Raw genomic sequence first — 26,608 nt, 5'->3', positions numbered from 1 at the left:
AGATTCTGCTTTGAGAGATTAAGCTCTCAAATACAAAATGTTTCAAAGTTTATTCTTATACTTCATCTGTCTCACATTGGGGTGGAATAAATGATCGAGTAAGTCATAATAATTTTCAAAATTTCACATACGTTTCGATCAACAACAATCGATGGAATTAATTCGGTTTTACAAAGTTTTATGCCAACTTAACGAGCCAAGAACAAAATTAAAATAAAATAAATAACAAAATACACTAAAAAATGAATTCATAAATTTACTGTATACACAATTTCCCTGTTTCTGTCATCCTGACTGTCTCTCTGTATGTCTGTCTAGGTCTTTTTCTCTCTCGATATCTCTGTCCGGATTTTGTTTTCCCATTCACTTTCAAAGTTAGGACGTTAGCATATAAACGTGGAAATCATTATCATAATGTGACAGTCTTTGCCCATATCGCTCTCTCTCTCTCCCTCTAAGTAATTAATGTTTAATAAATGAGAAGTAGGTTAAACTTAATAACCATTGTATTTCACATTAGATGTAAGAATTGTCCTTGAGACTAAATCTTGTGTGATTTATAAATAAAACGTTCATCATCATCATCATCATCTCTTCTCTCTCTTTCTCTCACTCACTCTCTCTCTCTCTTTCTCTCTTTCTTGTCTCTTTCTCTCTCTTAAAGTTTTATTTGTAGATTTATATTGGTAATGTATAATTCATTATTTGTACTGCATTGTATTGAAAAGTTTTTTTTTTCACTTAGTTTATTTTATTAGTAATTTGCTTTTTAATTGCTCAATTATTATGTAAATCAGAATATTTATTTCAATAAACAATTTTAAGTAAAAGTTCAATGCAAAATCTATAGATGGAACGTATTGACCACAAAAATAAGGTTATTCCATCTAATTAATTAATCTACTAATCTTGAAGCTTTGTAAAACCGAATTAATTTCATCGATTATCTAAGTAATTAATGTTTAATAAATGAGAAGTAGGTTAAACTTAGTAACCATTGTACTTCACATTAGAAGTAAGAATTGTCCTTGAGACCAAATCTTGTGTGATTGATAAATAAAGCGTTCATCATCATCATCTCTTCTCTCATTCTCTCACTTTCTCTCTCTCTCTCTCTCTCTCTCTCTCTCTCTCTCATTATAGATTCTTTTAAAAGTTGAGAAGTTTAAAAGTTGTTCTAAGAAAAGTTTAAAAGATGTACATTAAATTCAGGAAATAAAATATTAAAAGTACAAAAATGTCTCTTCACATGAATGTAAACATATATAGTTTAAGTTTAAAAATATATTCCTTTAATTATCTACTAATTTCGTTCTTGTATGTAAATCACAATAATTATTAACATGTAAAATGATACCTCGTATAGCAACTTTTTTTCGTTAGAAGGGTTTGATATCTGGTCTCGCTCAACTGCTCTTGTAAAGTATTTTTTGTAATTTTCTAATTAAGGAGAAATTAATTTTTTTTTAAATTTGTTTTTTGTCAAGTTAATCTTATATACATGGTTTTTATTTATTAATGATGCATGAAAAAGAAATTGTTTTGTTAGGATTAAGTAGAGTGATTGAACTCTCCGATTGTACTTCTCTTTAGATGTACGAATTGTCCTGGAAAGTGATGTTGCATAAATAAAATTTCTCTCGCTCTCTCTCGCTCTCTCTCTCTCTCTCTCTCTCTCTCTCTCTCTCTCTCTCTCTCTCTCTCTCTCACTCACACACTCTCTCTGGCACTTATTGATTACTGATTTATTGGTTCAAAGGTTCATGACACTTAATCAAATCTTGCTAATTTATTTATTTATTTTTTTTTTGGGTCGGCGAACGGCAAAGGTCATAGCCGACACGCTAGAATATTTAAATGCGGGGTTAGTGTTTCTTCGTTTTGTTTTTCCATTANGTTTCTTTAGGATTAAGTAGAGTGATTGAACTCTCCGATTGTACTTCTCTTTAGATGTACGAATTGTCCTGGAAAGTGATGTTGCATAAATAAAATTTCTCTCTCTCTCTCTCTCTCTCTCTCTCTCTCTCTCTCTCTCTCTCTCTCTCTCTCTCTCTCTCTCTCTCTAACTCACACACTCTCTCTGGCACTTATTGATTACTGATTTATTGGTTCAAAGGTTCATGACACTTAATCAAATCTTGCTAATTTATTTATTTATTTTTTTTTTGGGTCGGCGAACGGCAAAGGTCATAGCCGACACGCTAGAATATTTAAATGCGGGGTTAGTGTTTCTTCGTTTTGTTTTTCCATTACCCCCTTCTTTTTTACCTTTTTTTTTTCTCCTTTCTATTTTATGCGTGTGCGTGCGAGCATATATGCAACACCCACGCCTACACGCAGGCGCATAAGGAGGGGGGACGACCTCACTATTTCTCTCCAGATCTTTCGCTCTTTTGTAGCTCTGAGGGTTAGTTGTTTTCATATACCTCGTCCCCCACACTCTCTCAATTATTTTCTTTCATCTCTTTTTTCCCTCCTCTTCTTTCTTCTTCTTTTTCCTCGTTTTGGAATTTAATTTCTTTTCATTGTTTTGTATTGCTAATTTATTAGCGTCAGTTCCATTCTGTAATCACTAATTTTTTAACATGAGATCACGTCTAATTGACATGGTTGCTATATGTCAGGGTGTATAATGGACAATTAAAAGGTAATTAGACAAATAGAAATGTTGAGATAAAAACTCATCTCAGGGAGGGATGTCACGGTGGCTCTGGTGTTAGAACTTCAGAGTACAGTTCTGAATCCGTGGGTTCGAATCCAATCCTTGACATTGACTATTTGATCACAAATCTCGTGTTCAACAATTAGTAATGCCTTCTGACGTTAACGTTTTAGCATACCAACATCAAAATCCAATGGCTGTCTCGCATTCCTTCTTGCTCTTTCCCACTCACTCACTCTCTCTCTCTCTCGCACACACTGTCCGTTCCTCCTATTCAATTACTAACACATTTTTTTTTCGTAACGGCATCAAACAATAAAGACAAAAGTTCAGCTTTTTTACCCCCCCCTCATTACTCATGATTCTATACGTCAAACTTTTTGAAAAGTTCCTACTGAGAGTTAGTTGTTTTCAGTGATTCGTATTTCAAGCTTTTAACTCATCATCAAATGGAAACAGTTTACAACCACGTCTCTCGATTGCTCGACTCGAGAAGCTGGTTATTATTGCCGTTCAATTTTGAACGTGCGAAAAGCGGGAATTATAACATAATTAAATATTATATTAATAAATACCTTAAGAAAATAATCTATTATTATTATTATTATTAATTTTTAAGGGCGTTTTAACGGTTAAGGTCATTTTTCGTCTTAATATTTAAACCTTCTATCTTATCTACTCAATTAATAATTATATATATTTCAGCTGATAAAAATAATTGGAAAAGTTAGTTCTTCTATCTTAGATTAGCTAAATCCCTTCTGAGGCTATAAAATTCTGACTCAAAACATTCACTCTATCCTATTGCCATCCAAAGCTTAAATTTGTTCTCTTAAAATACTTAATTTGGAAGGCCAAATTTATGCAAAAATGCCATTTTAAATTATAAAATTTAGTCCTCTTCTTTAATAAGAGTTTTGAATATTTGTTCCTTACCTTAAGCATATCCCATATGCTTGTTTGGCCCATTATAATAATAATCGGACTACGAAATGTAATGAATTTAATAATGATAATAATGGAGCAGACAACAGTCTCAGCATGAGTATAGGATCGTATTTTTATTCTTCCATTCGAATTCTATAAATACACAAATGCGACTTAAATATGATAATAAAACAAAAACGTTATAACACTTGTTTTTCTTTAAACTTCATTTTTTGAGGTAGCTATATTTCCTATATAGCGATTTTGGAAATTGCAGTTTATTACCCCGCGATTTGTATATTCTTTGATTTCATTTCTCGGCATTCCTGAAAAAAGAGAGAAATCTTGCATGCAGAACACTCATTCAAACACTAGCAGACAAACATTCAAATATATAAGAATTTGGTAAAAGGCCAAAATCTCGTTACAAAATTCCAATAAATTTAAGAAAGCTGAAAAGTGCTCTTCGATGACACTAGCAACTCCTTCAAGTTAGTGAGAAATTTTTTTAAAATTATTAAATTAAAAAAGTTAAATTAAAATGATACATTAATAATAGATCAGTAAATTAATGATAAAATTAATCAAAATTAAATTAATTAATTTGATTATTGGGCACGTGTAATGTAAATACAAATATAAAGTAGGATATAAATGAAAATCCTTTATATTAATAATGTATTTATTTCCAAGTTCGACATTTTTTAATTTCAAATTTCTCAAACCAATCGAGTTTCTTCCCTTTGTTGAAACTATTTAAAACTGTTGTATTTTAATTCAAATTGAAATCGTGTTTTGTTTCTTTTAGATGGTCCATAAATTTTGAAAATTTATTCGATTTAGGCAATTGTTCTTTAACTTTCGTTTTAATTGCACCACGGCTTTTTTTCTTCACATTTTTTGTTTCAATCAATAAACTCCGGTCTTTGCCAACTTGTCTTTTGGTTTTGAGAGGATGTTTCTAAATGAACACATACATCTAAAAGCTATTCTAAAACCTTGTAGTTTAAGAATTTTACCTACTTTTTCTGATAGTTCACCAATGTATAGAAAACAACGGAAACCTGATGATTAATTTTTTGGTGGGATGGGTGAGTCCTATTGCTGCATCTTTTAAAGTTAATTTTTTATTCTTTTAACTAGCAACCTATCAATAAATATTTCTTGATATCAATTTTTTTGTTGTTAAGGTTTTAATAGTTTTTAATATTTTTTTACAATTAGCAGGTGTTAATGGGAGTTTTAACGTACGGTCAATGAGCCAATTTAAACCAGAAACTTCTTGGGTCCATAGGTGAGAAGAATCCACCGGTATCAAAATGTCTGTAGTTGTGGGTTATACATATACATCTATTTCAATTAGGTAGTTCAATATAGACATGTGTTTTTTTTTTTTTTTTTTTCACCAGGGTTCGCAACAGCAGAGGTCATATAAACCCTCAGGGTGTCGGTGTTTTTGAAAAAAAGCCCATTTGTAAGTATGCCGGGTTCGAATGCAGGCCGCTGGATTCGAACCCGGGACCTTTACCTTACAGTGATGAGCGCTTTGTCAAAGACTAAACCTTGCGGCCACCGACGCCCCCCTTATTGACCTGTTGTTTCATAATTTGTTGAAGTCGTGAGAAGCGGTCAAGAATGAGGTAGTGTAGATAAACACCCTTTTTCATTTTTTGCCGACGTTTCGACCTAAAACAGCAGACTACAAATTCACGTTTGACAACATGTTCACGCAAAACCAATTTGACACCTCAAAAATAGCACCATACTTTATGTGAGTATGAAATACTTGATCCAAAAGTTATATTTCATCGCAAATTGTATTTTTTTCCAATCAACATATGTTTCGTAATTTACCCAGGCCCTGAAGATGACCAGAATAAAAGTCGAAACGTCTATAAAGGTTAAAAATTCATCTCTTAAACAGAATTAAATACATTAAACTTCTATCCTTATATATATTACACAGGGCGGGCGACCAGGACCCGAGGGGTTAAAAGCCTGAGTAGGCCCGTACCCCATCCCTAGAAGGTCCGGGACCTGGTCGGCTCACGAGTCCTGTATAAACCTATTGGACCTATTCACAAACCCCAGGATTGTGGACCATTTTATCCTGGGGAGTGTTTTGGTTATGTCCTCTCCTTCGAAAGTATTAANAGCAGTCTTCTTCTTCTTCGTCGTTGTCTGCTCCATCTCGTCCTTATTCCGCCTCCTCTCCTTCTCTAACTCCTTCACAGGGTTAGACTCTTGTTTTCCACTCATCAGAGTGGAAAACTTCGGTTGAATCGAGTAAAAGACGTGATTTTTAAAACGCCGGTTAGCACGTGGCTATATTGAACGTGTTACCTTCCCGCGGTTCACCGCCCAAGTCAAATAATAAAATCAACTTCTATCCTTACATAAATAAAAATTAATCGATCTATTTGTAGCGGTCATAATTGGCCATATTAATTTTTGTATAATTAGCAAAATAATTAATTTGCTCACTGGTGCGTGACACTAACCTTTTCATCTCCATCATGACTTTAGATAAAAAGAATAATTAAATGAAATAAATACAAATATAAAATATAAATGTGCTGAAGTAATTAAACAAAACTTGGTAAATCTACACGTAAACAAATTAATTATCCTACGTACCATAGGTCTATTGATAAAAAATTAAAAAGTAACAACAATGTTATTTTAAAATCCGGTAAAGGAATTAGTATAGTTATCAATGATTATTCGGAAATCGTGAGATGCGTTCTGGTGTGATGTAGGTTTCAGAAAAACATTTTATTTTTATCGTACCAACGTTTCGATCATTATTGAGATCATCTTCTGGGCCTGGGATTTACAAACATACATTAAATTTAAGAAGTACATGTAGGATGTGGAAAAAAGTGAATTTATACAACCCCAAAATATATTTTTAAATTCAGTCAAAGTATTTCTACTCACTCAAAGTGTACTTTAATTCATTGTATACTTTGATTGAAGAGAAAAAAAATTTTTTTGCATTGTACAAATTCACTTTTTTCCACATCCTAGATATATTAGTTAAATTTAAAGAATGTTTGTACATCCCAGGCTCTAAAGATGATCTCAATAAAGATGGAAAAGTTAACACGATAAAGAAAAACATTTTCTTTATCATGCTAACGTTTCGATCTTTATTGAGATCATCTTCAGAGCCTGGGATTTACAAACATACTTTAAATTTAAGAAGTACATGTAGGATGTGGAAAAAAGTGAATTTATACAACCCCAAAAAATATTTTTAAATTCAGTCAAAGTATTTCTACTCACTCAAAGTGTATTTTGATTCATTGTATACTTTGATTGACGAGAAAAAATATTTTTTTGCATTGTATAAATTCACTTTTTTCCACATCCTACATATATTAGTTAAATTTAAAGAATGTTTGTACATCCCAGGCTCTGAAGATGATCTCAATAAAGATCGAAACGTTAGCACGATAAAGAAAATGTTTTTCTGAAAACTACGTCACACCAGCCTTCATCTCACGATTGCCGAATAATCATCGACTAACGGTCACTAATCACCACACATAGTTATCAATGAACATCCCACCTTAAAATTTAAAACAAGGGTTCGAACATGGAACGACCACTCCTCTACCATTTATCATTTCTATCAATACATCAATTAATGTAATCATAAAATAATCATTCATGTATTAATCTGTATTAATAAATCCTTTTACTTCTTCGTTTATCTTTAATGATGGTATTTAAAGATCTACTTATATTTTTCAAAAAATTAATTTGTCATTTACATTGAGAAGATGATATTTAAAAACAGCAAAATAAAATTATTAATGAATTTTGAAGTGTTAATGAGTCTAAAGCATAAGCGACGATTTCACATCATCAGCAAAATGGAAGAAGTTAACATCATGAGGATTATGAGGTAGAACTTCAGCAAATTTTAAAATAGAAGAAAAATGTGCTGCCTAAATATTTTTACATATATTGATTTTTTTAAATGGAATATTTTACGTTAATTTATTAAATGCTATTAATTAATTTTTACATACTGTTGCCGACTATGAAGACATGGGCATATAGGGACATAGAAGCCGAGAATAATAAATTTATTATTTTTGCCTCTAAATGAAAAATAAATTAACCAATTGACGCAAAAACTGATATCGTGGGTTTTACATATTCAAACATCCTTATGGTGCCATTTACAGAATAGGTTTTCAAATAAATAAAAGTAAATTAAACATTCTATCTCTTTTGTGCGGGTTATCGAGGAGTTTACAAGATTAAATCAAACATATTGCAATATATACTAGACGGTCAATATTAATAAGGAATTTTAAAGGAAATTAATGTAAAAATGCTGTAAGTAATTAAAATATAAGTGGAAAAATTTATCGTTTTATCTTTTGTCGGTATATTTGTAGCAGCTCTTGAGAATGTTATAATTAACTTATAATCAACAAGTGGAGACAGATTCAAATTCATATAAAGAGACCTTTCCTGCTGAAAAGTTCCGTTCATTTCTTTGCTCACCGTACAGGGGACACAACACGTGTTTACGCCGAGACAGGTAAGCAATTAGACCGTCAATTGCCCTGGCAACCCTTCGCTCTTACTTGTGCGCTATTTTGGGGAATTTTTCGGTTTCACAAGTACGGTGAAACCGACGGTGTTTATTTCCGGCACTTTCAAACCACTCGCTTGGAAAAAATAGGAATATTGTTTTAATGACTGTTTTAAATTCAGCTTAGAATGATCAGAATGTCAACAAACAAAAAAGTTTATAAGCATTGTCTGTAGGTGCGCTGGTCGGTCGCAATACAAATTTATATAAAAATGATGTTTGAGAAAGTCCCCTCCGGCGTTTTAATACCTACTTAAAAATAAGAAGACATTATATCTTAATATATTCGTGTAGTTTTTTTAAATTAATTTATTTTTTATTTTTGTGTGTGGTGTGTAATGACCATTAGTTAATGATTATTCGGAGATCGTGAAATGCAGTCTATAAAGATAGTTTGACAGATGTTTCCATTATTATTAAGACAAAGGAGGGCGGAAAATAACTCGGGTTATACATACGAAGTATACGAAAAACATTCTCGGTAGTAACTTGGGAAAAAGGAGGTCACAGAACGTCAATTCTTTAAGTTTTTGCCGAGCTTTCGACGATTATATCGTCATCATCAGAGCTGTAATTCGATGAGTGTTGAAACAAGAAACTGCATTTACAATAAAATTATTTAAAATTAGGTGATGCTCAGTATCTTGGTTAAAATATATCTATATCTATATATATNTATATATAACTACATATACATAATATATAGTACATAACAGTATAAGTACATGATTCTTTTCTGTAATAAACGGAAATGCCACCTGAGCCTCAAGTCACTCACTCCCTTGTGAAAGAAGTTAGGACTTTGATTTAATGATTATTCGAAGATCGTGAGATGCGGTCTGGTGTGACGTAAGTTTTAGAAAAACATTTTCTTTATCGTGCCAACGTTTCGATCTTTATTGAGATCGTCTTCAGGGCCTTGTGTTGTCTGCATTTCAGTTCAAAATTAAGATTACGATTTCAATATAAATGCAGACAACACAAGGCACTGAAAATGATCTTAATAAAGATCGAAACGTTGGCACGATAAGGAAAATGTTTTTCTAAAACCTATGTCACACCAGACCGCATCTCACGATTTCGGAATAATAATTTTTTTAAAACGAGGGTTTGGAGCAGCAGAAGTCATATCAACCAGTTGGGTATTGGTGGTTTTGAAAAAACCCGTCTTACATTATTTGTGTAGCATTTTTTTTTCGAGGGTTTGGAACAGCAAAGATCATATCAACCAGCGGCGTGATGCTGTTTTTGGAAAAGCCCATCTTAAATATTTGTGTGTCCTTTTTTTCAAGGGTTTCCAACAGTACAGATCATAGCCCTCGGAGTGGCGGTGTTTTTGAAAAAAAGGCCATTGTAAGTATGTCGGCTGTAGGTAAAGGTCCCGGGTTCGAATTCAGCGGCCGTGTTAACGACTAAGCCTCATATTTCTACAATCGTATATCATAACCTTGTACATAACTCTGGGGCTGTGCAAAAAAAAGTTATAACATTTTAATATATCGGCTTCAAAGTAAAATACATATGGTAGATGTATTGGTATCAAAGCGATAGTGATATATGTATATGTCACGAACTGCAGACATCAAGAGTTATTTTACTGCTAAAACCCACAGTCAACCCTGACAGATAGTATGCCTAAAGTTTTCTAACTGAGTTGAAGAAAAACGACAATTTCTTCGAAACAAAAAACATACGAAACATACTTACATGACAACCTTTGCTTTATTTAGCTTCACTTTTGCTTACGCATTGATTTTTACATACAAAAGTGTAATTTAAAGGTCGTTTCAACAAAACAATTTATTAAAATTATTAAATTAATTTAAAAAATGCATAACTCTCCATTTATTTAGATTTACGATACAAGAGTTTACTGTCCTGAATTGGAAGCAAGGACTAACTTAGAGTAGTACACAATTTGTTGTTGCTGCAAATACTCTAGTAAAAGCCATTAATGTCACTTCTGGAGTATCTCAGGGAGGCCATTTATTATACCCTTTAATTTTTAACATTTTTGTAAATGACATTTCATAGTGATTTGCTTAATGCTACCTTAAAATCTATTAACGAACTAACAATATATAAGAATAAATTCATTAAAATTTCATTTGAAGAACTTCGAATAATAGCCAACATTACTGCCTTAAAAAATAAAAGAATTGTCTGTGTTAGTGAAGTGTTATTTAAGTTACAATTAATTAAGGTTTTTAGTTGAGATAAAAAAGTCAATGACACGAGCGGGATTCGAACCCACGATCTTCGGCTTGATACGCTGCTGCTCTATCACTTGAGCTATCGTGACCTCGATCCACTCGGACACCAACTTCCCATCTCAACCGCACCTTTTGAGTTTTTCCTCCTTTTTGCCATTTTTCAATGTATTATTTAAGTTTTTGCAAAACATTATAAACTGCTAAGAAGTAGTGGAAAAACTAATTTTCAATGTACCAGGTTAAAGAAAAAATTCACATACTTATTCTATGTGCCCATGTGCCAAACAAATTATTTATGTAATGTATAAATCACTGGAATATGAAGGGTGGAAAATCATGTGCAATTCAAATTGTTTTGTAACCCATTGTCTATATTTAGACTAAAAATTAATAAACTTAACTTCATGATATTTTGATGTAACATGTACAAATCTAGCCGTTAATAAAATGGCATTATTATTCAATCAAGTATACTAAGACTTTAGATAAAAAGAAAAAAATAATTAGAATTATTATTTTTAATATTATTTATGAAACCAATTCTTCATAATCTAGTGCCAGGAAACCTTCTATTATGATGTTGCACGAAAATAACTAAATGTGTTTTGTGCAACAATCGTTTTCTCTCTCTCTCTTTTATTACTCGAAATTGATAACATTGTAAAATGGCTGTCGTACCGGCTGATATGTTATCGGTAAGGGGAAAACTAGTTTACCTAATCTCTACTATTTTGATGACTCAGTGCAAATATTTAAATGAGAAAAGCAAAACAAAAACCAGCTAATTGTTGGGTGTAATATTTTTTTAATGAACTTGCTGTAACTGCTCAAAACATCAGTTAAAAATCTCGACATAAAAAAAGGTATTTTTATAATTGTAGCCAATTTGCATACTCTAAAAATTTACTGTTTGAAATTATTAAAAAATTTATTAAAAAAGTGCATCCATTGCCTGGATCCATTCCAAAAAATTTCTTTGTATCAAAATTAACATAATATTCCAATTTGGTCGGTTTTGTTTGATGGGCAGCGCAGTTTTTCTTTTCAATAGGAAATTTGTACCAATTGTATCTTCTTTTTTTCTGTACTATGTATTAGCTTAATAAAGCTGGAGGAAAAAAAATCAAAGGATTTTTGAAATATAGATGATAAGAGTTTGGGCGATAGAGTTTTATAAGCTTGTTTCTTCGGGTGTATTTTCTTTTGATTTTGTAATGTGTTTTTTTCATGTATAGATAGATAAAGCAATAGATCTGTAAAATATAGATGGCTAGATACATATACAGATAGATAAATAACGCGAAAGATTGTCCTTCCAGCTTAAGCAGTGGGTTACGTTCCTCGATACCAGGCGTTAAATGAAAATAGCTCAATTTTTTTTTGCTTACCGATATCGGTTGTTTCCGTTTGTTAATCAAATTCATAGTGTTAGTTGAGTAATGATCATTTCGTCTTTCTCGCTTTCTATGAGGACAACGCGGGGGCCGATTTCATAAGGCATCCGGCTCATATTTGCTTCGCTAGGGGTCCTGGTTTTGCGTCCCAGTACAGCCCATGATTTTTAAATTGAGAATAATATGAAAGAAGTATTAAGTGTCAAAGTAGGTTTAAGATTTAACCACTGGTCCGCGACACCCAACTAATTACTACTAAATACTAACTAACTAGTATGATCTTAAGCCCTCCAGTTTGAAAGAAATTATTTAACTTTTCTTCTATTTTCGCATCTTGTAATTTTCGTCCCAGAAACTCTTCGTTTGTTAAACGTTTTATGCCGGTTTCAATTAATTCGATGATGTCTGGTTCGATCATGGACTGTTGGCTTAGTCTTCCTACATGGCTTGCTTTTTTATATCATGTCATTGTTATATTTATATCATATATGTTTTATATTTTATATCATTCATTGGTGGCTAATTCCAGTCATAATTTATTTTCCAACAAATATCATGAAAAATCTCAGTGAAAGACCAATTTTTCTCTGGATTTCATTATGTTAAACGATTCTTCCATTGATTGTTTGTCTAAAATTGTTTGAAAAATTGATTGGTCAATTTGCTTTAGTTCCTTGTAATCATAACATTTAAGATACGTATTTACGTATGTATGAAAACGTAATTCAAAATTAAATTAATATCTTCTTTGCAATAGAAAAGCCTTTTAGCGTATTCCAGTCATGCGAAGTTGCGCTTAACGAGACCTGACTGTGTACGAATTAGATGGCTAGAAGAAGTAGGTAGAATCATAAATGCATAGATAGATTCTCATAGGCTGGAAAGATAAATCGATGGAAATCTATAAACGTAGTTAAATAGATAAAGAATGAAGTAAGTGATTAAGCGAGAGTAAGAGTGAGTGACAGATCGTGAGAAAGGGGGAGGTAAAGAGAGCAAGAAAGATACACTAAGATAACAAATAAATATTCAGAACATAACTTAGTCTGTAAAAGAAAGAGAAAGATATATACACAGACATAAATAAACCGGTTCCGTGGTGTAGTGGTTATCACATCTGCTTTACACGCAGAAGGTCGCCAGTTCGATCCTGGCCGGAATCAATTTTTTTTATTGTCGGTTTGTAGGAAAATAGTTTATATCCTTTTTCTTAAATAAAATAAAAAAATAGGCGTTGTAATGTTTTCAGACCAGAATAAGAAAAGCAGCTTGGATATTTTGTAGAATTTATTTGTAGTTAATAAATAGGGTCACAGGGTAATTTAACTCATGTATTATTTTGATATAAATGAAAAAAAACCTTTCAATATCATAATTTTGTATTGAGAATCAGTACTTAAAGAGAGGGAAAAATTGAATTTGGTTTGTAAGGCCTTTCTTGACCTTTCTGCAACTAAATGTGAGAATGGAAGAGAGAGGAAAGAGAGTGAGAGGGGGGAGAGAGTGAGAAAGAGATTTACAGAAGAAAGGGTAGAAAGGGGGTGGGTATGGAAGGAGGGATTTGTATGCTTGTTGTTTGTTCACTTATTGTTTGTGTTTATAAAAGAATTGTTTCTAGTGAAAACGTTTTATAATATTTTTTCTTATTTTGCACACCCATTAGTAATTACCGTAACATTACAAGCATATTTGTCAAATCCAATCAAATCAAATTATTGTGACAAAAATAAAAATTGTTTTCTCATTACATTTCGTGGTCCGATTGACCAAATAACTACTTTCAATTAATTAATCTTTATGTAACGTATTGGTTGAAATGAAAAAAGCTAGTGTCACGAGCGGGATTCGAACCCACGACCTTCGGCTAAATAGCCACTGCTCTACCACTTGACCTATCGTGACATCGATCCACTCGGACACCAACTTCCCATCTCAACCCAATCTTTAGAATTTTCCCTTCTTTTGCCATTTTTCAAATGTCGTGTAATCTATTCTATTAAATAATTACAGCGAATAAGTATCGTTTCTCCCTATCATCTAAAGCTTTTTCACTTTCTAACGTTCATTATACCATATAAAATCTCACATTGACAAAAAAAGCTGCAGGTGTTGAAAAAAACGTAATTACTCCTAAAATCATCATACATATCATAGAAAAGTCATAATTTTTATCGGATTTCTCTATAATTGTGTTCTTTGTACTCTCCATAAAGGTTGAGAAACTTCTATATAACTTCACTAGTTTTCGTGGTCCGCTTGACCAATCGAAAAATGACAAAAAGGAGGCAAAATTCAAAAGGTGGGGTTGAAATAGGAAGTTAGTGTCCGAGAGGATCGAGGTCACAATAGCTCAAGTGGTAGGACAGCGACGTATCAATCCGAAGATCGTGGGTTCGAATCCCACTCGTACCATTGACTTTTTTATCTCAATTAAAACGCTCAATTTTAATCAAACTGGTCAATTAATTTTTTTAAAAATTCTTGTAGCTCTATTTTTTGCCTAAAATGAAACTGCACCAAATGTTTCCTTGGTCAACGAAGTAACTCGTTTTCCATAAAATCGAAAACTTTCATCCCACCATATTCTATCTAGCCTTTCTTGAATTTTAAAGGCACTTGCATCCTATCTTATAATTTACACTAGTTTTAAGAACAGTAGTCTAGACTTTTGTAGATATTCATGATTATTTTAATAAATATGTTTATTTTCAGTACTAGATCCCAATTTCATTGCTGATCACTGCAATTTTTTTAATCCATGTAATTCACACAGATCTCAGACAGGCGAAACAGAGGATCGCCGCCATGTTCAATAGACCAATATTTTATTTTGGCCTGAATGAACATCCGGCCGAAAGCGCGTTGATCCGATTCAGTCTCACTCTCGGCAAACCGCGTTATCACACGGCTCTCATTTAGATTGCAGTATGGAAACAAACGAGGCCTGGCGGGCGGTTTCGGTCTAAATCAATGATTAAAATCTGATCCATTATTTATTGACCTTATAGATTTCACATTTTAATAAATACGATCTGAACACTTCGAATTATGGTAGCAGGACTCTTACTTAAGTGGCAATTTTTGTTTTTTGTGTCATAAGTTTCGGCCATACTGTGATTACTGGTTATTAATTGGCGTGATGAGTATACTTTAAAATTCCATGAGCATTCATGAGTATTTCTTTATATAAAAATTAATCCATATTTGTTTAGAGACCATAATTGACCATATTAATCGTTCCAATTAATAAATGATAAATGACAAAATGAGGGAAAATTCGATCGGTTGTAGGTTGAGAAGGACAGTTGGTGTCGGAGAGGATCGAAGTCACGATAGCTCAAGTGGTAGAGCAGCGGCGTATTGAGCCGAAGGTCGTGGGTTCGAATCCAGCTCATGACACTAATTTCTCATTTCGATCAATAACTTTAGATGAAAACAATAATTAATTTATTGTTGTCAAAAATGCTTTATATTGTTCCTACTGCCAAAAAAGAAGGGATGTAATGCCGGTGGCAAATGTATATAAAGGCATAGTAAAGCACACATAGTCCCAAATGGACTCTAAAAAAAATCCAAAAGTATTACACAGAACAAAACAAACATAAACGTAATTTCTTAGAAATGGTTTATATCAACAGAGATAAACACAGCATCAATTACAGAACAGATACATGTAAACTCAGTCGCAGCTACGCCAATATCATTAATCAAATTCAATACAGATAACATACCTACATCATCACATTACATTCCACACATCAAATATTTTTCACATAGTCTAATTTTCCAAAAATTTAACTTTTCTTTTCCTATTTATCCCTTGCTATATAATCCTGAAAGGATAATCTAGGCGAACCATTACCAACACATTTTTTCCCTTCGTCGGCTCTTTTCACCTCAAAGAAGCCAACGCCTTATACAAAAATGTCTTTTCTATACCGACATCCTTCCCCACCCCTTCAAAATCCAACGTATATGAACACAAAATAGCAATATCTCACTGGCACTCTCGACACGACACGCAAGAATGGCACAATTACACAGAAGACAAACACTTTGATTGAGTAAAAATACTTTGATTGAATATACAAAAAATATATTTTGCATTGTATAAATTCACTTTTCCACATCCAAAATGTAATTGTTATTTGTAAACAATGTTTGTAAATCCCAGGCCCTGAAGATGATCTCAATAAAGATCGAAACGTTGGCACGATAAAGAAAATGTTTTTCTGAAACCTACATCACACCAGATCGCATCTCACGATTTCTAAATAAATATCGACTAACGGTCACTAATCACCACACATTACTAGCACTTAAATATATAAAGTACAAAAAAAATAATAAAAATAAATAAGTAATAAATTAAAAAACACATGGTTTTTCCTACACTGCTACAAATATCTCGGAAATTATTGAATCTTTTTCAAGCAAATGACGACGTAAACGTAAATATTGTATGGTTTTAAGTAATAAAATTATTATTATTTTATTATTTATTTTTGACGTGTGAGGGCGAATATTTTTCGTTCATAGTAAAAGTACTAGAGTAAAAATGTAAGCACAAAAATAGACAACAAGAAAAATGATGATGAATCCAAAATATGTGTAATGCGAACTCATGAAAAACTACTTCGCAAATTCTTACCTCTCTTTATGCTTTGTCAGTATTTAGGGAAAGTTAATGGTTTCTGAGGTATTTCTAAAAAACCTGTGTATAGAGTGTAGAGTGAAACCTCCATATAACGCATACTCTTGGGGGGAAATATTTACTATTACGAGGAGGGCTATAATCAATAAATTAAATTCATATTTACTTGAAAAAGGTGATTTATTAAACACGAAACAAAAAAAATGCTACTTCAAATTTACGAAGAGAAAAATAACTAATATATGACAATATTAACTTAAAAAATAGACTGTAATTTGCGATTATTTTTACTGTATTGAAAATTTTATTTACGAATTTCTATTGAATTTCCAATTTTAAATAGAGGCCTTCTACCTCATCATTTGAAATGTATTATATGTACTTATTAGTAAAGTCTCAAATACTTAGTTTTTCAAGCTCACTCGCTCAAGGAGTTTTATGGGACATAGTTGAGGAATATTGATCTAACCGGAAAAGTGATCTTGAATAAATTTGAAAATCAGTCTGTGAACAATAGAGACATTTAGTTCAAATTACATGAAGGGTCACCTCCTGAGTTATTGAGGAATGTTCACCGGGTACCTGTATTTGAAATATATGCATCAGTTTTATTAAGTACAATATTCGCGGCAAACCGGTGGATAAGCTCATCTTTCAATGAAAGGAACTCCCGGTTTAAAATAAACAGGGCGTGCTAATAATTGCATAAACAAATCCTCACGGTCCGCGTTTGCATACCGTTAAAAGGCTCGAGTTACGCTAGTTGATTTATTCATTATTCAATAGATGAGCATTGATACAAAACGTTACAAACGGTAGCAACGCTGGAGCTGAGAAATGTGGGCCGGGAACAACGAAGGGCGGCACCTGCGGTCTTGTGTAATTGACCCAGGAGCCAGTTATCCAAAGAAGTTTCACCTTTCGTTTTCATCAAGAGTTCCACCTGGATCTGAGGTTGGAAAGATGTGATGATCGGGTTTATGAGTTTTTCATGTCGCGGTTTCTTTGTGATCAACTCGATAAGAAAAACTCTATCCGTGTGGGATCTTTCATTGATATCAAGTTATTGATTTCTAGATTAGGGATGTGGTTATCAAGAAGGGAGCGTTATAACTTTTTGCCAAGCTTTCGGTCTTTATTTAGTCTTCTTGAGTGCTCCACAGACATTATAATTAGGAATAAATAAATAGACTATGAAAAAATCAACTCACTCAGTACATTGTCATAAATAAAATGATTAGAATAAAACATTATTTCTCTAGCTTTGGGTTTTTTACAATATGTATCAAATCTAAGTTTAAAAGTTGACTAAATTGTTTTAAATTAAAATGAAATAACGGAGGTAATAAAACATGGTTCGATCAACGCAACACAATCTCCTTCATAACGTAGATAGCTCCGAGATTGTTAATGTCACTTCGTAAATTCCTCTAACTAGTATTTGTTTTGACGTCATTAAAGCATCTCTTTAAAAAGGCTCCTGTCCAAGATTTTTTCCCAGACCAATGCTTACTTTTTCAAAATTGACATCATGATTTATGTCATGACAACGCTGTTCCTGGCTTGCTTTCGTCACTGCAATCATGCCGGTGTTGTTTCACTCTTCTCTTCCAGGTACGGCTTGGGCTGATCATAGTACAACAGAGGGCTGGTCTGGCAGTACATTATATTTAACAATTTGTAGCAGGATCCTAAAACTTTAGTTTTTAAAACATCTTATTTCCTATTTTATTATTTAATTTGCATTTGGGGTTTATTTCTTTAATCGAACCAATGTTGTTTGCCAATGTACAAGATTCAAGCATTAACTACGCTATAGTTTCTGATAATTTTATGTATTTAAATTACATTTTTTATGAATTTAAACATCAATTTGTAAACTAATACGTTTTCTGTAGATATCATTGTTTCAAGGTTAAAGGATTGTCAATGACGTTACATTCAAAAATTTCTTCTTGGAAAGTTTCTTTGATTTCGTAGTATTCCTCCCAATCGAAAAGTACATGCTTTAAATCTTCGGGTATATCGCAAAATTGCTAAAATTAAAAACAATCTTTACACTATTGAAATTATTTTCCAAAAGTGCATCAATTTTATTAGATACATCATCAATGAAAGTGATCGGGGCAAATCTCTTTTCTAAATTTGGTTCATAGTGTCTTTTTTCTGGGGAAACAACTTCTTAATATGGAAGGTGGAATAATGTGAAACCACTCATCAGCTTTATTGCTATGTCAATCAGGTTGAACGATGCATTTATTTTCATTTGAAAGAAGTGATGCTATGAAAAGTGCAAGAGTATGTAAGTATCTATGCTGGATGGCTTCTGGTATCATTTAGTAATAATTCATAATATCTCCTTTTCACCAAAAGATCCAAGAACGGTACAACACCCACAGATTCTAACTCATGAGTAAATTGTATGGGGGGGGGGTAAGAATTGCTTATATGCTTTTTCAAGTTTGAAAATGACAAAACTGAAATTGGTCACTGTCAATGTTCAACTTTTTTTATTTCGAAATGCCTTTATATATGTATGAGATTTAAATTTGAGAATGAATTTTGTTACTTTTTCTGCTTTTTCAAATTATCACTTGAACTAGGATATAACGAAATATTAAATTTTTTCACTAGTTTTCGTGGTCCGCTTGACCAATTAATATCTTTCAATTAATTAAGGTTTTTAGTTGAGATAAAAAAGTCAGTGTCACGAGCGGGATTCGAACCAACGACCTTCGGCTAGATATGCCACTATTCTACCACCTGAGCTATCGTGACCTCGATCCACTCGGACACCAACTTCCCACTTTTTGAATTTTCCCTCCTTTTTGCCATTTTTCATATTTCAAATCAAATTCATTCAAATTCAAAAGGTGGGGTTGAAATGGGAAGTTGGTGTCCGAGTGGATAGGTCAAGATTAAATTTTGTTTTTATTATACTAACTGGACTATATTATTACATAAGAACTAAATCATATTAAATAATACATCAACAATCGGAATTATATTTCCAACATAAAATAAACCAGTATTTCTATTAAGATTATTTAATTCATTATTTCAAGATAATCGATTGTTGCCCTGATGATATATACCTGTGGCGAATACAGATGTAATTTGTTTGTTAAAAAAATAATGCTAGGAATGTCCCATAAAATGATAACACTAACTCAAAAAGGAATTCAATTTGAAGAAAAAAGGCTGTTTATAGGACGTATTGCGGGATTCCCTAGGCATGGAGCCGTACAGGACACCGTTCTGAACAGTGGACATGCCCTGGCCGTGTTCTACGATCGTCCCATGCCACTGAAGATATGCTTCACTGTGGAAATTGAATTAGGATATTTGGTGATTACCTGGAATGGGCTTTGCTGCTTAAGCACTAACACCTTTTGGTCAGAGGGCTGCAGTGCCTGGGGAACACAAACCCCGCTTCCTAGTATCCTCACCTCCATCACCTACACCTTTGGGACGGACGAGTTGTTCAAAAGGGTAGAAAGTAGCCTGGTTATTCGGCGCTGTTGGAGAGACTATGAATGTATGCCACAGCACTACATTGCACTACCTCATGGAGGAAATTCTTTGAACTGAATTGAATATTTTCTTCATTGTTTCCATAACAACATTTTTGGTAAATTCACCAGTTTTCGTGGTCCGCTTGACCAAATAATATCTCTCAATTAATTAATCTGTATTTATGGTATTGGTTGAGATAAAAAGGTCAGTGTCATAAGCGGGATTCGAACCCACGACGTTCGGCTAAATTCGCCGCTGCTCGTGACTTCGATCCACTCGGACATCAACCTCCCATCTCAACCTACAACCAATCGAAGTTTCCATCATTTTGTCATTTATCATTAATTAATTGGAATAATTAATATGGTGAATTATGGTCTCAACCTCACCTTTTGAATATTCCCCCCTTTCTGCCATTTTTCAAATGTCGCGTAATCAGGATTCGATTCTCGGCGACAAATGAAATGGCCAAGGACAGCTTTAGTGAAGATATACTTCATTTAACTTATTAAATTCACTAGTTTTAGTGGTCCGCTTGACCAAATAATACATTTCAATTAATTAATCTGTATTTAAGGTGTTGGTTCAGATGAAAAAGTTAGTGTCACGAGCGGGATTCGAACCCACGACCTTCGGCTTGATACGCCGCTACCCTACCACTTGTGCTACCGTGACTTCGATCCACTCGGACACCAATTTCCCATCTCAACCTCACCCTTTGAATTTTCCCTCCTCTTTGACATTTCTGGTAAAATTGTTTTACTTAGCTTAATATTTAATTTAATTTTTTTATTAACCTGTATCTTATATTTTCTTTTAAAATATCCATTAAAAAATAAAATAAAATAATAAAGATTACTAGTATTTAGTAAAAAAAAATATCCAGGTTGGCCACTAATTTTGCCTCTCAGTGTAGAAATATTCCTCCTCAGAAGATTATTGCCTCCGAAAATTTCAATATCATTTCCGATCATCATGTTGCATTCCTTACATTTCACTCGACCACTCAATATTGCCTCTCCCCATGACCAAAACCAGAATTGCTTGGATATCTTTCTCGATTTAAAACAGGTTTTCGAACGAATCGGGGGAAACTCGGGCATGCTTTGGAAACTAAAGACCTACCCAAACACGTATTATCTCAACGGGTATGCTGTTGATTTTGAACTTAGCCGTAGATTTTAAAACGAAAAAACATTTTTGAAATGAAAAGGGCCATGAATCAAAGAACCGTAGGAAAATTCGTTTGCTGTGGTTACGCATGAACGGCTTTGGTCCTGTTTACAATTTTTCCTTCGCAAATAAAGTTTTAATATTTTTTTCTTTTATTTCAAACAACCAAAGGTCTTCGGCAAGTTTTGGGCCCAGAAGTCTGAAATGTCTAAGAGTTTTAATTGATAGTTAACCCAAACGGAAATTCGTTCAATTAGAAGTGTCGGTTTCCTTCGCTCCAAAGGACAACAGTGTCATTTCACCACTGTTAAAAATAAATCAAACGACAGTTAATGACTATCAGCTGAAAAGGACTACAGACGTGGAAACCTTAGCAACAAAGGTTTTTCGATTAAAATTGAAAAATACTCCTACATATCCGAGCGTTCTCAACTATGTTCCATAGAAGGAAAATAAAAAAATTGTCCAGTTTGGAAGAATGGTTGAAGATAATTAATTAAATCAAATTCCAGGTAATAACCTTCATTATTTGCCATATCATTTTTCTTCTCATCCATCACAACTTTTTCAACAACCAATGCAGCCCACAATTTGGGGCTTTACATCGACAAAAGATTTACTTTGAAGCCCATACTCGATAAGAGACTATTTGACAACAGATCAACACTATGACTATAAAACAAATGTATCATTTTCACATTCTTACTACAATCAAACTGGACATACAAAATTGAACTGTGGGTTCAACCAAGGGTTCCAACTTTCAAAGAATACGGCCATTCCAGGCCACAATCTGTTCACCCGTTTCTTCCCCGGCAAACCTTTAAGACACCTAACTTTCAATGGCTTTTCCGATTTTCGTGAGAATATTTTTTAGTAAGAATTGTGTATAGTGCTGAGTTGTTGATTAATGTAGAAAATCTCGTGTTCATAAGTTTATATAAACGATAAAGTTGCATATAACTAACGCTTTTGTAACAAAAAAGTTTATAAATTTCATTCTTTAAATATAGATTTTGACTTTGCTTTGAAGATTATTAAATATCCTTCTAAGAAAATGTATGTAGAATAAATTTTGTTGAAATAAACAGGAATTTGTTCATTAATTTCTTTCATTTGCCCTTAATCAATTAATGTATTCCAGTCTTTACTAGATGTATTAATTTTTGTTTTCTATTTTGCCCTAAGATTTGCAAGTACACAAAATCCTTAAGCAAAAATAGTTTTCACGAAACATTTCATAAATAGTGTATTTCATTGTATAATCCAGAAGAGTAAGATAACGCGACATCAGGGTTTTAAGCAGGGTGAGGCAACTGACTCCTGCACACAATTTTTACCTGTACCGGTCAATAGTATGAAACTCCTACATTGAAACTGAAGGAATTTTTCAAATAAATCGCTTTTTGAGGTCATAGTCGATCTAGGACAGGCCCGAGGTGCACATTTTTCCATCAAACACTAGGCAAATATCTGATTTGAACATTGGGCCTTGGACTGCGCACGGCTTATTACGGATATGAATGTCCATTCAATTTTTTAACAAAATTTCTTAGTCTTAGTGGACTCTTTCACACTTTTGATGAGATACCACCTTGGTTTGACATTGCGATCAATGCCAGTTTTAGTGCGGTTTGTTACCGCTTTTATCTCTAGAACGCAGCATAAACATGTGGCACCAGAACAATAAAACTCTTGGCGCAAAAAAACATTTTTCCTTATCATTATTAATGGTTTGAAAACTCTCCGTTACACTATAAAGATATTTTGTCCATTCATTTAACACTTTTTTTACTTTGTATGTATTTATTTGACAATTAAAGAAGTTTGTTTAACAAAAAGTAATTTTAAGTTCGAGTTTATATTCACCATTTTGGGTTATCTTTATAAGATGCCTGATATGAAGTAGACATTTTCGGTTAACTAAGCTTTTGGTGATTTATATCGTCATTCAGGGCCTATTTATTGAAAATTGCATACATTAACGCCTTAAATAACACTTTTTGGTATTACATGAATTGACAAAGTGCAATGGTTTTTACTAAATTTTATTCAAAACCTTATTTTACCCAATTATGAAATTTTAATATGGAGTGTTATTTTAAGTTAAAGTTAGTTTTATGTTTGAGATCAAATTTGAAGAAAAGAAAATCAAACAGTATTTTCATAACAAAACAAAATCCCTATTTTAAAAATATGGGGTTATGTTTTGTGTGTGAATATTTTTCGTATAGAAATTCATATGCGGTAAATTTTTTATTGAACACCTCAAATTAAATTTAATTGATTAATTTTATTATAATAATGCAGTTAATTATTCTTACTGTACAATTTTTGAAAAATATATGGTTTGAAAAAATCTAAATCTAGGCAAGAACAACGAGAAAATTAAAAATAAACAATGTAAAAGGCGTCTTTAATCGTACTACTCAAGGAGTTGGAAGTTCCGTTATTCCAAGCCATTCCAAGCGGCTGTTCCCTTAGTCAGTTCACCTGCTTGACTGCTGTCGGCATCAGTCTGATATTCGTCTAAAAATATATTTGTTTTTATTTTTAGCTGACCAAAGGATACTGTTAATGACCAACGAGAAAAAATGCAGTGTCACAAACTAAAAGTTCTTTTGTACGTCACATTCGTACTTTGTGATTTTCTTGTATCTAGTCAATTTTTATTGAATGCCGGTAATTTTTTACTTTTATTAAAACAAAAAACTGCAATTCTCTTAAATAAAATAATTATTTTTTAGCCAACTGCTCTATATCGGCCCAGAAGGATTTTCCTAAAGACAAGGAACCGTTTTTATTGAAGAGGACGAAGAGAGGTCGCGACGATGCCGACTTCTTCCTTCCAGATTACGAAAACCAGGACGATGTGTTTCGTGTGAATAAGGGCGAGGTATATATAGTTGAACGTAAATGTAAAAAAATAAAATAAATAAAAGATACATAATTTTTCAGAGAATTTATCTAGTTTGTCCGCCAGCAAGTAATTACGTGAGTGCGACAAAAAGGCATATACAAGGGGTCGACTGCAAAGGACACAACGTTCTTTCAGTGGGAAATCAAAACTTCAATTTTAGCCAGCTTGCCTGCCATGCAGAGGTGAAACCAGACGTACAAATTACCGGAACGAAATGCGCAAGAAATGGGGGAACCATAATTGAAATTGGATTTCAAGTAAGATTTTAGTAGGAAAGAATTAATCACAAATCTTATTTATAGCCGTTATGTTGGGTAATTTTAATTGTTCAATCTCAACACAAATTCAATAATTTTTTTAATCCATCGATGTGTCATAAAGTATTCTTCATCGATAATAAATTTAATACTACAATTTAATAATTCAACGTTATTAATTTTACGTTTCCATTTATTTGTAGGCAATGGGTTGGCATAAAACTTTAAGGATATGCCACAACATTCAACTCGGACATACATATTATACCACGCACACTGTCCGAACAAAATTGATAAAAGGAGGATTATACAAAAGAAGTAATTTTCAAAAAGCATCCCAGCGTCTGTATCATGGATACGACCCGAACAACTATTATAAACGAGTAGGTTGTAGTCAAATTTCACTAAACGAATAATAAATAATCAATGTATTACAGACGAATCAAAAAGAAGTGTTTCAAAGGATCGTAGGTAAAAATATCTTTGAATACGTCAACAAACGCCAATTTTTGGCTAGAGGCCACTTAAGCCCTGTCAAAGATTTTCCTTTGACAACTTGGCAAAAGTTCACCTTTGTGTACAGCAACGCAGCTCCGCAGTGGATGAGCATTAACGGCGGAGCATGGTTGTCTTTAGAAACGCTGGTTAGGGAAAATAAGAAATCTGTACGTTTATTACTTTCTAACCGTCTATTTTGAATTTTATATAATTTTTACTTTTCACTCTCAGGATTTGTACGAAGTTGCCACCGGAACACATGGTGTGTACAAAATCAAAAACAAACAAGGCCTTGCAGTGGGAGTGTCGCTTAACGGCGACAAGATACCAGTTCCGGAATATTTTTGGAAAATAGTCCAGGACCCAGTGGCAAGTTTAAATGAAAACAACACTGCTGAAAATATTCAAAATTAACATTGATTCGGTTTTTTCTAGGACAAGTCTTGCATCGCATTCGTAAGTATCAACGATCCATTTCTTTCAGCCCCGCCAGCACCGATTTGCACTGATGTCTGCGCTAGAAACAAGTGGCCTGTACGGAACCAGGACATGTCAAAAGGCTTTGTTTACTGCTGCAGTTACGATGATTTTAAACGTGCTGTAGTTGATGTACCGCATTTCGATTGTCATAGTACATTACATTACGTTTAATCTGGATGATTTTCGTCTATTTCGTTTTCATCTTTCATGATTAATTTATTTCAATGTTGTCAATAATGAAATAAAGACATTTTAATCTTTATATGGCTTGCTTTTAATTATTTCAATAATTAATATATATTAATAATAATGTACACCTCTCTTTCTCTCACTCTCTCTCTCTCTCTCCCTCCCTCTCTCACTTATCACTGTTTGTTCAGCTCAGTGTTTCTATTTGATTGGTTAACTCTTTCATTCTCTCATTATCAACAGAATGATTAACTCACTCACTCCATAACTCAATAAACTTTAATTGACTGATTCACATATACCATATACGAGTGCCTATATCACTCTCTCTTTCTCTCTTGCTCTCCTCGCTTGCTCGATCTCTCACTTTTAATCCTGACTGATTGATTAACTTAATTATTCTCCAATTTTTACTGATCGGATAACTCAATCACTAGTTCACTTGCCACTAATTGCTTTACTCTCTCTATCATATTTAACTGTTTGAGTAAATCAACCACATTTCCATGATAACTCCAGTTTAAAAAATAATAATTAATCAATTAAACTAAGGGGGACCGCGGTAGCCGAGTGGTTAGCGTGAGAGACTCTCGGCTCATAGACGCCGCGGTCGTGGGTTCGATTCCCACCGTCGCCTCTGGCCCTTTTTTCAAGATACCCCCCCTAAAATATGAACACACCTATAAAAATTCGTCACCATGGTTAATATGCATAGATCATAAGTCAAAAAAAAAAATTAAACTAATAAATGTATGAAAGTTATAACTGTTCATACATTTAAAAATAGTTATTGTATAATTATAAAAACAAATGAAATATTATTAAAACTCTCTAATTAATATTAACATTATTTAATTATACAAATTATTAATACCAATTACAAAATACAAATTATTTAACATATTTGTTTTTCCCTGTATAAAACTGAATTTGGCATAATTATTTTTTTATTTTAAGTAATAGATTAACGGATTCATTCTCCTATTTTTCATTGATTGATTAATTATGTCACTCTCTTAATAACTAAACGGCAAGAGACCGACGAAATGCCCCATGTGCGGCGCAATTGTAACAGTAAGGCATATTTTAGAAGAATGCGAACAACTAGCG

General features: G+C 33.0%; 1 protein-coding gene and 1 non-coding gene across 3 annotated transcripts; both read left to right on the top strand.

Moving 5' to 3' along the window:
• Nucleotides 1–25,571, top strand: LOC106662359. 2 transcript variants are annotated; one of them, XM_014386413.2, is made up of 8 exons: nt 1–98; nt 23,712–23,836; nt 23,902–24,050; nt 24,113–24,331; nt 24,535–24,714; nt 24,769–24,996; nt 25,061–25,198; nt 25,265–25,571. In XM_014386413.2, exons 2-8 carry the CDS (start codon nt 23,749–23,751, stop codon nt 25,478–25,480), a joined length of 1,218 nt encoding a protein of 405 aa, XP_014241899.1. In that variant the 5' UTR covers nt 1–98; nt 23,712–23,748; the 3' UTR covers nt 25,481–25,571. The 2 variants fall into 2 exon arrangements, with proteins under 2 accessions (XP_014241899.1, XP_014241898.1); XM_014386412.2 differs by lacking the exon at nt 1–98 and adding an exon at nt 8,063–8,150.
• On the top strand, nt 12,902–12,974 carry Trnav-uac. The gene has a single exon. It is a non-coding gene; the product is annotated as a tRNA-Val (tRNA).
• Nucleotides 25,572–26,608: the final 1,037 nt, after the last annotated feature.

Source organism: Cimex lectularius, unplaced genomic scaffold (genome assembly GCF_000648675.2).
Source record: "Cimex lectularius strain Harlan isolate CLEC.00 unplaced genomic scaffold, Clec_2.1 scaffold51, whole genome shotgun sequence".
Lineage (NCBI taxonomy): Eukaryota > Metazoa > Arthropoda > Insecta > Hemiptera > Cimicidae > Cimex > Cimex lectularius.
Note: the sequence above shows the minus strand (reverse complement) of the source record. Positions and strands in the feature narration are given on the sequence as shown.